General features: G+C 37.1%; 1 protein-coding gene across 3 annotated transcripts in view; it reads left to right on the top strand.

The window, feature by feature from the left end:
• Positions 1 to 12,899, top strand: part of GABRB2 (gamma-aminobutyric acid type A receptor subunit beta2) — a gene marked incomplete at both ends in the record, with an annotated part of 262,768 nt that overhangs the window by 209,203 nt on the left and 40,666 nt on the right. For all 3 annotated transcript variants that reach the window (XM_080699401.1, XM_080699400.1, XM_080699402.1), the window contains 3 exons: positions 3,186 to 3,323; positions 5,548 to 5,700; positions 11,643 to 11,887. In XM_080699401.1, coding sequence (XP_080555527.1) covers positions 3,186 to 3,323; positions 5,548 to 5,700; positions 11,643 to 11,887 — 536 coding nt within the window. The remainder of the gene's footprint in view (positions 1 to 3,185; positions 3,324 to 5,547; positions 5,701 to 11,642; positions 11,888 to 12,899) is intronic.

Below are 12,899 nucleotides of genomic sequence, written 5' to 3'. Positions count from 1 at the left end.
ATTTAATTTTACTGGATTTCAAAGCTTTAGACATCAAAATAACTTTTAATGTTTTATTATTAGTTTCCAAGCCACTGCAAAAGTCTTGTTACTGTGGTCAATCAGCTAAGTTTCTTATTGTGCAAATGTCCATATATGTTAATTATACAACAAAATATTTTTCATTTTTTAAATAATCCTTATTAAAAACCTATCAGTTAAATTGTTATCCTTATTTTTCGAGTATTCTTCTAAACATTATACAATTTCTTACCTAAGGAAACTCTGTGAGGTATTATTATTATCATCATCATCATCTCAATTTCCCAATTAGAAAAAAGATGACAAAAAAGGTGAGATAATTGAGGAATAGCTACTACTTAGGGAGACATATATAATGAAGAGGCACTGGGTTATTCTTAAAAGCTCTTATTAGATTTTTTTAAATGTTTATTTAGTGCCATCTTATGCCAGACACCATGCTCAGAGCAAGAGACAGAGGTGCAAACCCCATGTGTATATTCACAATGAATAAACATCTGTACACTGCATCTGCACAAACAACCCCCACCCCAATCCACATGTTTATTAAGTAATTGTTTTCCTATGTGATAGTAATATTTACTGAATACCTCTTTTTTTTCCCAAATGTTGACTTGCAAACTGTCAAACATCTGCCATTTTAACCATATAGGTTGTTATTAGTAATGTTTCTGTTTGTTGAACGATGGACAGGCATAGTCTATACCACCTGGTTGAAGTGTCAGATATTCCCATTCCTCTGTCGATGAATAGCTTTTGTTATAGATTTAGAGTGATGGACCAAAGAAGGTAAATATTGAAGAAGGGAAGGAGAAGAGGAAGTGCTAAAAGTTTTGTCTTAGTTTAGACTCAGTCCTTTGTGTGAAGTATTGAGAGATACTCAGGAAAATTGAAACTTTAGAAAATGTACAGTTATCCATTGGGACAGGCACCTTCCTTTTTAGGATTGAGTATCCAAAAAAAAATTTTTTTTGGTGATACTGGGGTTCCTGAAAGCCCTTCTATTTCCAGTCTACACTCCCAGACCTACTTTTTAAATATATATTTTATTTAGAAACAGGGTCTCTTAAGCCAGCGTGGCTGGCTTCGAACCTGCACAATCCTCCTGTCTCTGCCTCCCAAGCTCAGGGATTACAAGCGTGCGCCACGGTGCCCAGCTGAGTATCAAATTTTAATGATGAATAGGGAGCTCTTTTCTAAGAATCTGTGCCATTAACTTATTACTTGACATATACATAAAAACATGAGCCTGAAAATTACTTTTTTACACTTTACTGGTGCATTATATTCTCACATCATAATGTGGTCCATAGTGTTGGTGACAGACATGCACACAGCTCTTGGTGAGCTCTTTCCTGGCTCCATCCCTACTCTTCCCCTTCTCCATATAGGATGCTGAGATTGCCAGTGATTTTCTCATTAATTCTCATATTCTCTCTCTCTCTCTCTCTCTCTCTCTCTCTCTCTCTCTCTCTCTCTCTCTCTCTCACACACACACACACACACACAGACACACACACACACACACACACACACACATCTTTAGCTAATCTGGACATGATGGAACATGCCTGTAATCCCAGTACTTGAGAGGCTAAGACAGGAGGATGACAGGTTTGAGGACAGCCTCAGCAAATTATGAGGCCCTTAGGAACCTGTACCCTGTTTTAAAATAAAAAAATAAGTTAGGAATAGGTGTATAACTCAGAAGCTGAATACCCTTGGGTTTATTGTCTAGTACCACCAAAAGGGAAAAAAAACTGTATTTTTACATCAAATAATAAAGGCTACTCTTTGAAAAAGCAAATATCCAATTTTCTATAAAATGCATCATTCTTACTGTACTGCAACTGAAGCATATTCTTAAATTGAGGGTAGTCTGATTTTGTGGGAAAATAACTCATTTTCACATATTTTCCAAAGTGGTTTAACTATGTGTCTTTGGAGGAAGAAGAGGTGAAAAAAATCATCTGGAGCTGAATGTCTAAGGACTGGCTTGTGGGCATGCATGTCACAGTAATTAGTCACCTGTCAGAAGGCAAATGACGTGCACCATCTTTTAACTTACAGCGTGTTTTTATTTTATTTATTTGTTATTTTGCTTTTGAAATTGAGGGCATAACATCTATCCTGCCTACCTCCTAGACTTGTAAAATTTCAACTATCTAGGAGCAAAAATAGTTTGAAGAGATAAATATGGTGTCACTTTGCCTGCAATATATGCAAATGTAATGCATGTATTTGTGTAGGGGATATTTGGGGAGGTGAATGCATTAATAAAATATTAATAACTTGTTCTGGATTCTACTCCATGCCTCCCTTCATAGCACTGTTTACCATCTAATATGTGCTATTTATTGCAGTTAGAGGTTTACATATTAGAGATAGTTGTGCTCATTTGTTAAAATTGTACTCAGACCCATGGATTGAAAGAATCATTGTAACAAAGAACATGCCTTTGTTGAGCAGTCTTTTTCCCGGAGACTGTTCATTGATGAGCATCACGGGTCTTTAGTAAAGAATCGAGTGAATGGAAGTAGAAGTCCTAAATGTACTGTGAATGGCTAGTGTGCACCATCTGTTTCAAGCTACTGGAATCGGTGTTAGTGTTGTTTTGTTTTATACATATTATAAAGTCAAGTGTGGAGATTATGAATATGATTATTGAAAAATGATTGCTCACTTCTTTGTAATCATTTCTCTTCTGACATGAAAGCCAAGTATACTGTAATACTTTTTACACAACTGGGGAGAGTTTCATAGCCTTCAGTACTAAACTGATCATTGCAATTTCTTTTCTCTTCTGTCTTACAATACAGTTTATAAGTTATGTTATAATGTCATGAGATCATGTTTCATAGAGTGAGACTCAAAACCAGGTAAACATGGGTTCAAGCCCCAACAGTATCACCTTCTGGTTGCAAGAGAATGTACGCTGTTAATTTCTCTACTAGTTTGTTGCCTCCTGGGGGTCTAATTATACTTCCCTCATGAGATCCTTGTGTGAACTTTAAGTATATTAATAGATTTCAAATGCTTAGTATGGTATTTAACAAACACAGCCATTAGCTATAGCTTTTATGATGTAGAGAGCTCATCTTCCAAACAAGTGTTCCTTTGCATGTTTCTGTTTTATGTATCTGTGTGTATATTTCCTTTTATAGATGGATACACAACTGACGACATTGAGTTTTACTGGCGTGGGGATGATAATGCGGTAACAGGAGTGACGAAGATTGAGCTTCCCCAGTTCTCTATCGTAGATTATAAACTTATCACCAAGAAGGTTGTTTTCTCAACAGGTGTGTATCGGGAAAAAGAACAAAGGGGGAAGAATCACTATCATATTTTTTTTTTTTGGTGGTGGTACTGGGGTTCCTGGAAGCCCGTCTAATCTCCGGGGTACACTCCCAGACCAGACCTATTTTATTTTTGGAAACAGGGTCTCCTAAGCCAGCGCACGTGGCTGGCTTCGAACCTGCGTGATCCTCCTGTCTCTGCCTCCCAAGCGCGGGGATTACAAGCATGCGCCACCACGCCCGGCTTCACTATCATATTTTTTTAAAGGGTTCCCTTTTACCAGGGTCATGCCTCAGAGAAGGACTGAAAGCCCGGTCTCCCTTAGTCTGTCACTCCATTAGGAAGATTGCCATTCGTTACAAAAAGCCACTCCTGGCAAAGCTGTGAGGGCTGTCTGTCGTTTGCTAGAATAGGAACATGTTTGTATATGATGTACATTCACAAACATATCAAAGTCAATCACTAAGCCAAACATGAGAAGGAGGGAGGGGGAAGGGAATTGGGAGGGAATTGGGAAGGGCTAAATGAGTGATGTGTGCACTCCATTAAGATGTATGGCTACAATGCACCAATAAAAAAAATTAAAAGAGAGAGAAATGAAGAGCTGCGTACACGTTGTCTTCAATTTGATGCATCCTGTGGATCTCACCATAATCCTTTGGAATTTACTGGACATCACCAAGTGGCGATTCACTCAGGACTGACCATGGTGAATCTCTAAACAGGAGAGTAACAGGAGGCAAAGCTGTAAAGAAGATGTAATTCTCCCACTTCTAGATACCGATCATCCTGATGCATTTACCGTCTTTGCTCTCATGGCCTCGGGGTTTAGTTTGCCAGATTTGATTCCATCAGCACAATTTTTACATTAAATTAATAAATAAAGGCCCCAGAAAGGAGATCATTTGCTAGATATTAAATTAATAGAAAAAATAAATTAAAAGTCACTGGGATGTTTCCATTTATGTTTTATAGAAATGAATACTACAGGCACAGAAATAGCTAATTCTTTAACTATAGATTTAGAATTGTCTTTATGCTGAGGGCTCAGGTATTTGTGTCCATGCAAATCACTTTAAACAAGAGTTTTGTTACTTGGTAAAAAAAAAAAAAAACTTGCCTCTAGCTTTAAAAAAAGAAGAAATAAATAAAATACAGAGAATAAAAAGGAGGGGGAGAAGGAAGAGGAGGAGGATAAAAAGGAGGAGGAGAGGAAGAGGAGGAAGAGAAGGTGAATAAGGAGGAGGAGGAAGAGGAGGAAGAGAAGGAGAAGGAGGAGGAGGAAGAAGAAGGAGAAAAAGGAAAAGAGAAGGAGGAGAAGGAAGAAGGAGAAGGAAAAGAGAAGAAGGAGGAGGAGGAGGAGAAATGTGAGGTCCTCCAAATACCTAAAACTCAGTTTTAGGTATTTTTAGTTTCCCTTAAAATATGAATTATGAGTTTTCTTCAAATTATTCCTACTTTAATGTTAAGAATATTAGCTTAGCCCAAGAAGACAAATAATCCTCTTTTAAATGTTTGAAAATATCTTCTTTCCTGTTGTGTATCAATGTGAACTTTTTATATTGTAAGACTTTAGTCTTATATCTTGTCTAAAGAAAAATTCCCTAGATCCAAGGTTTAGTAAACTATTACTTTAGTCATATTTCCCACACATACTCCTCAAAATAGTGAGATTCTCTACCTTTTGGTGTATCAGGGATGCTGTTAGCACTCTGATGGAAGCATTGACATTATTAAGGAGAAGAAAGGATGCTTATGCATGGATACTTGCCCAGACATGCATTTCTTAAACCTTGCCATGGACCACTGAGTTAAAACGCATCCTGTGACTTGTGGAGAGATTTGCTTTCTACCAAGATCATAACATGTGTCCTTACTCTTACGTAAAAGAAAATTGGAGTATAAACTTACTAAGGGTTAGTTGAGATAGTGCTCAATGAGAGGAGGTACTCCACAAATCTTGTCATAACAATGTCAGAGAATGAGTGTTAAATAGTACGTGAGGCCAGACAGGTGTTCTTTTAATGACTAGTGAGGACAGGAGATACGACACACTAACTCCTGTGAATTCAAGCTCCAGTGTTCTGAGACCACTTTTACGTATGCTGTCCTTCAAGAGCTAAAAGTGAATTTAGGAAGTTTATACAAAATGCTGATGGACCATTAGTAGAAAGTATCCTATAAGTATTAATGAATAATTATGATATTCTAAAATTGTCTTTCTAGGTTCCTATCCCAGACTGTCTCTCAGTTTTAAGCTTAAGAGAAACATTGGCTACTTCATCCTGCAAACATACATGCCTTCCATCCTGATTACTATCCTCTCCTGGGTTTCTTTCTGGATTAATTATGATGCTTCTGCTGCAAGAGTGGCATTAGGTAAGCCATTTTCCACCTGTGTGTGGAGTTCAACTGTGTGTGTGTGTGTGTGTGTGTGTGTGTGTGTGTGTGTACATATGCACAGTTTTCTCACCCAGGAATTTGTGGTGTGTGATGAGACTGGACCCTGCACATTTCAGCAGTTTGTAAGACACTGGGTGATCTGATTCAGCATAAAATCAATTAAACACAAATTAAAGCTCTTCCATGTCAAAATTAGTTAAACACATATCTACTGGTAATGAAATTAGTTTCATCAGTTTAGTATTTTTATTGAAGCATATTTCATGTAATATTGCTTACAAAATTAATTATTAATTTTGCTTCTGTGCTTCTTTACTGGAGAAGACCTCCCATCCATTTTATTTCCTGAGTACAAGGCAAGGTGTTGTATGTAGCAAACACATAAGCAGAAAGGCTTATAAAATTTTAGTAATGTTTTATAGGGTGGGAAAAAGAGAATAAGAAAACAAATTATCTGTGACTTGGTTTTATCATATGTCTAATGTTTTTGTTATAACATCAGAGGAAGAGAACAAATTATACTTCTTGAACACATTTATTATTAACTCCAGATAAAGTGAGTTTATGGTCTTTTACACAATCTTTATTATTTCAAGTCTTACTATTTCCCTTAAAATACTGAATTATTGATACCTTCACAATAAGATCCCCAATCAATTATTTTTTCCTTAGAAAGGTCACTTATTTTTCATTTAAAAATATTTCATACATGATATATGCTCATCAGACTAGGCACTGGAGATACAGAAGTTTAGAAGTTTTTTTTTTTTTTCCTGAAAGTTATACATTCATGGTAAAAAAAAATAGATAATAAATAAACAGACAAATTATATCACAGGGTAATTCTATAAAAAGAAATAAGAGGACTTCCGGGAAGATGGCGACCGAGAAAAGCGGGGCTTAAGAGTCCCGCTAACAACCAATCTCCATTACCACAAAAAGAGCGCCTTTCATAGCCAGAAAACACCAACACCAGAAAAACAAAAAAACCACCAGGCTCCAGAGAGAAAGTGGACTGAGAACAGAGCTCAGGGCCACAGAGGAGACACACGCGCCCGAGGACGCAGCAGCAGCGCCATACTGCCGGCGGCAGCGGTGAACTCAGTGGAAGGCTACAGCAAGCCGAGGTGAGCCGATGTGGAACAGCCAGGCGGGATCTTTCGGCGCAGACAGCATTTAAAGCTCCCAGTGGCTGAGCTCAGCACACGCTGCAGGGATTCAGAGTGGAAATCAAAATCAGAGAAGAAAAAATACGCCAGCCTCATGGCCGAGGGCGTGGCAGAGGCGCCATATTGCCACCGGCGGCGGCAGCAGCAGTGAATTCACCGAGTCCAGTACAGCTACATCTACGTACTCAAGAACAGTGAGTCAAATTGCGGGCCACAGAGGAGAAATGCCAGTATTGTGCCTCCTGGGACTTGACCCAGTGAGGGAGTAGTGGTGGCAGAGATATCACACCATAGGAGAGCATGCAACCTGGCACCCCCCATAGTTTAAAGCAGCCTCTATCGACTCCCTGGGTCGGAGACTCTGTGATACAACCCAGTAAAGGAGTAGTAGGGTCTGAGATAATACAGACTCGAGATCCAGAGCACCTTAAGTGAAGCCATAGTGACCCAAGGGAAGAACCCAGAGAAGGCACAAACCTCCGAAATCATGGGAAAGAGGAATAACACTGGAGCAATGAATGTGCACAACCCCACAACATCAGAACCTGATAAAACAGAAAATCAGAGATTTCTAGAAGATCAAATCAGGAAAATAACTGTAGAAATAATAGAGGTGCTTCGAAAAGAACTCAGAGAGAGCCAAAAAGAGATAAAGGATGCAATTAATGAAGTAAAGGCCTCAATTCAAAGCACAAACAACCAATTAGACCACATGGAGAAAAGAATCTCGCTCTTAGAAGATGAGCAATCCAAAAATGAATGCATAGTTTCTAATCTAGAAAAAGATATCCAACAGCAGGAATCTGACATTGAAGAAATATGGGCCCATCTTAAGAGAGCTAACCTAAGAATAATTGGAATAGAGGAGGGAAAAGAAAGTGATACCAAAGGGATCAACAATCTCTTCAAGGAAGTAATAGCAGAAAATTTTCCAAATATAGAGCAAGAGGTTGATACACAGATCCAGGAAACTTATAGAACTCCCTTTAGACAGGATCCGAGAAGAGGATCCCCACGCCATATAATTGTCAAAATGACCAATGTGGAAGCCAAGCAGAGAATCTTAAAGGCAACAAAAACAAAGGGCCAAGTGACATTCAGAGGCAAACCAATTAGAATCACTCCAGACTTCCCAAACCAAGTCATGAGAGCCAGAAGGGCTTGGAGTAACATATTCCAAACTCTGAAAGAAAACAACTTCCAGCCAAAAATTTCCTATCCAGCAAAACTTTCTATCAAACTAGATGGAGAAATAAGAAGCTTCCATGACAAACAGAAACTGAAGGAATTTATGTCTTCAAAACCAGCGCTAGAGAAAATACTCAAAGAGATTAACTACAAAGAAGAAATAGGTAACACTCACCAGAACCAGAGAAACAAGAGTTTCCATCCAACAGACAACTAAGATTGGTTATCTGTGGAGATCCATTATTTATGTTAGTGTTTTACCTATCTCTAAATTGTATTGTTTGCCTTTATTGTTGTTAATTTTTAGGATTTCTAGTTGGAATATTAATATACCTTCAGATATAGAATTTGGAAATATTTTATCCAATTCTATTAGTAACTTTTAACTCTGTTTACATTGTCTTTGGATATACAATATTTTCTTTTATTTTTTAGGGAGCTTGTATATTCTTCTGTTGCCTGTGCCATTGAAATCATATCCAAGAAATCACTGCCAATTTCAATGTTGTGAGGTTTTATGACCCAGATTTTCTCCTAAAAGCTTATAGTCTTAAGATTTATATTTAGGTCTTTTATCTAGTTTGAGTTAATACTTGTATGTGGGATTAGATAAGGGTCCAATTTTATTCTTTTCCATGTAATTATTATTTTTCAACAATATTTAGTTAAAAGATTATTATTTCCACCACCAAACCTTCGTGGAAACCTTGTCAAAAATAACTTGACAATATAGGGAAGAATTTAGCTCTAGGCTTGTATTTAACTCCAATGGTCTATATATCTGCCTTTAGAACAGTACTACACTGTTTCAATTATTGTAGCTTTATATGGTTTGAAATCAGAAAATATACATCTTCTAGCTTTGTTTTTGCTTCGAGATTGTTTTGGGTATCTAGAGTCCATATTCCATATTAGGATAGATTTTTTTCTGAAAAATAAATATATGATAGTTTCACCTAAAAAAAAAGAAAAAAATATTCTCTGGTAAGAAAGAAAGCAAAAAGAAATATTGAAATGTTATCTTTAAGTCATCAAAAGCTTGGTATCAGACAAATGAAACTGTTATGTGAGATTATCATTTTTAATTTTGGATAAATTGCTATAATACTAGATGTCAACCACTAAGCCAAGCATGGGAGGGAGGGATGGGGAGAGAATGGGGTGGGGATCGGGTTGGGGCTGACTGGGCGATGTGTACATGTATGTATACAAAAGTTTGTATCCCACTATGATGTATGAATACAGTGCACCAATAAAATAAAATTAAAAAAAAAAGAAATAAGATAAGAGGACTTGGGTATGCCAGGAAGTGGAGTTCAGAATGATCAAGGCTGATCTCAACTCAAAGTTGGCAATGCAAAGCAGATAAAGAGCCATGTAGATATCTGAGTGATAATATTATAGATTATTGTAGAACAAGCCATGCAGGCCAGTAGGAATCTCATGAGGCCAAAAGAGTGAGTTAAAGAGGGATAGTAGAGATCATGTTGGGCAGAGGTTCAGAAAGAAGAAGTTTTTGAGCCATGAAAAAGCCTCTGCTATTGAGCAAAAAGTGACATGATTTGATTGCACTTTTGACAGCACTTTATTGACTGCTTTAAGCTTTGGCTGCAATGGTCCAAAGATAGAAGGAAAGAGAAGGAATGACCCTTGGACTGAATCAAGTCCCTATCAAATATACTCTTAGAATGCCATAAAATCATCTTGTGCAATCTGACCACAGCTATAATACATATTTATTTAGATAAATAACAGCACTAAAGGATCCCCTAGGGGAAAGATCCATACCTCATTTCAAATCTGTGGTGTTTTTCACAGGGAATAGTGCCCAGTAAATGTTTGCTGAATGGAGAAACAAATGCAATTTGAGATTTTCCTATTTTCCTTAAGTTAAAATCTGTTGTGTATTTTATGTCTCTTATAGGAACAATGCATCATTTATTCACTTTATAATTTGAATTTTTGAAATGTTTTTATGTATTTAATTTGCTGATTGATTAAAAAATATCTCAAAATGAGGGCTAGATAAATAGTAAATTCAGGATTCTATAGTGCATGATAATTCATAAAAAATAATGAAGAGAAGTATGAAATTAGAAAAAAAAATCCAGATGACAACATAAAGAAACCATGAGAACTGAAGGATACTTGGAAGCAAAACCAAGACTCAAATTTATATTTTCTCAAGCTCTTCATAAAAACATATAAAAACAGCATAAAATTATGATGTTGTTGTTAAAAATTAAATGAAAGAACTATGTCCTCAAAAAGTCACAGAAATAAAATTTAACCTTTGGGATGTGCTATTGGGTAGTGTTTAAGGAAACAGATTTTTGAGTTAGAAAGATACTGCTTTAAACAGTAATACTAAAACTTTCCATTTGTGCAACCTCTGCCTCTGAGCTTTGTCAATTTCACATCACTGTTTCACTACAAAGCTGGAATTTCTCATCCTCTGGACTCTAAAGTCCTGAAGCTTTTACTTTCCAATTACAGCTTGGAGAGGACCTACTTCCCACTGTCAGAGATATCCACTCAACTGAAGGAACAATTATAGCCCGTGCCAGGGTGACATTTCCCATAAGGAATCTTACACTACTCTGTGTTATTTATCTGGGTGTGATGTACCTGATTTTTCAATCCCAAAACACCAGAGCTATGATTGCTTCTTTGTTACCCAAACATGGACAATTCTTTATTTATACCATCTGTAGACTGTTCATCCATTTCAGAACAATTTCTCTTTCTTTGATTTACTTCCCATCCATTTGTAGATCATTTGAGGAAACCTCTTAATTGGTATTCTTTATTATCTTGCATATTTCTCCCCCACCCCAATACTGTTACCTGAGCAAGTTCCATAAATCTGATTCATCCATATGCCTCTCTGCTTGAAGCTACCCATTGCTCCACATTATTTCTAAGTTGCAACTTCTCCTTGGGCCCCCATTATGCATCCCTTATTTAATCTCTACTATTTTCACAATTCTTTCCATCCTATTCTATAATATAACCCTGATGATTTTCTTGAAATGCCTTTCATGGGCTATGGACTCTCTTCCAAATCCAACCTTTCTATGAAATTCTCTCTTCCACTAATGTCCTAAGATCTGTAACTTTTGACCTCCGATCCTTGGTCACCGGGATAACACTCACTGATTCTTTCAGGAATCAGCTCAGAAATCCCCATTTCCTGATCTCTTTCCTACTACATCACAGAGCTGAACTAGGATCATCTCCATATGAATTCCCACCTTATGCCCTCATCCATCATAGAATTTCATTCAGATTTCTACACATGTAACTATAAGTAGAAAAAATGTAATTAAGGAAAATCTTCCCAAATGATTAATGTTTGCCATAAATTATATTTTAATACTCTTATTGGTTGACTATAGGTAAATTTATGGATCTCCTTAGGACCCTATCCAGGGCTTGTACATGATAAGTGCCCAATAAATATATGTGATTTGCATAAACAAGCAAACATAATCTTTCCAAATATTGTGAGAACGAAAAGGAAATAAGAGCAGTATTGATTTTTTTTTCTTTTTTTTTCAGGAATTACAACTGTTCTAACAATGACTACAATCAACACCCACCTCCGGGAAACTCTCCCTAAAATCCCCTATGTGAAGGCCATTGACATGTACCTGATGGGGTGCTTTGTCTTCGTTTTCATGGCCCTTCTGGAATATGCTTTGGTCAACTACATCTTCTTTGGGAGAGGACCCCAGCGCCAAAAGAAAGCGGCTGAGAAGGCTGCCAGTGCCAACAATGAGAAGATGCGCCTGGATGTCAACAAGGTAAACACAAAGGCCAAGGCCTCCTTGCTGCTTAAACTCATAGAAGGATGCTTTGAGTTTAATGGCCTTCTTTACATGAGGGAGCCAAAGCCCATGAAAGAGAATGGATAATTTTCTACACAGATAACTAGTGAGGGAAACTCAATTAGGGCCCAAACTCCTCATCCAAGAGTTAGTGCCCCCTTTTATTAACAGTAGGGTGGTCCAGACCTTCATAATTTGAGAACAACCTACACAATTCTTCCCACATATCGATATAATCTCTATTTTTATTTACTTTGTATTTCTTTAAATTTATTTACTTTATTTAAATTTATTTGAAAAGGATTCTTCATTTCACTCTAATAATGTTCTTTAAGATAATCTTAAGGAAATACCAATGATTTTATTAAACCCTATAGTAAATGAAAGCCTTGAGCCTGAGGACTGCATTCTGTTTGACTTATAAAAGAAATAATCAGGGGGGAAGAGGAAAATCTCTAAAGCTCACAGTGTACTTAAACATATCGAAGTCAATCACTAAGCCAAGCAAGGGAGGAAGGGACGGGGAGGGAATGGGGTGGGATTTGGGTAGGGGTTAAATCAGCGATGAGTATATGTTTGTACACACAAGTTTTTTACCCCAATAAGTTGTATGAATATAATGCACCAATAAAAAAAAATTAAAAAAGAACAGATTTATGTTAAAAACTCACCAGCAACAAACTGAGATTTTCTTGTTGAACTAATCAGAAGAATTGAGAGGAATAGGAGGAAGAAAAGAGGAATTTTCATTTCAAAGTTTTCATTGAAGCACTTGATTGCATGAGGCCACGATTTTGTTTAATTCAGGCATAGTCAAAGACTTCCAACACAATTGTAAACCCTGTCTACTCATTGGGCCAATAGTTCTCAATCTTAATTGCCCAGAGGAATGACCTGGAAAAAATGAAAAAGAATGCCAAAGATAGGGTCCCGCCCCCCACCACCCTAAAATCTCATTTGACTGTCTTGCAGTATGTCTGGCTATCAT

This window comes from Muscardinus avellanarius (genome assembly GCF_963383645.1).
Source record: "Muscardinus avellanarius genome assembly, chromosome: 7".
NCBI lineage: Eukaryota > Metazoa > Chordata > Mammalia > Rodentia > Gliridae > Muscardinus > Muscardinus avellanarius.
The sequence above is the reverse complement of the archived record's forward strand: the minus strand, read 5'-3'. Positions and strand labels throughout refer to the sequence as shown.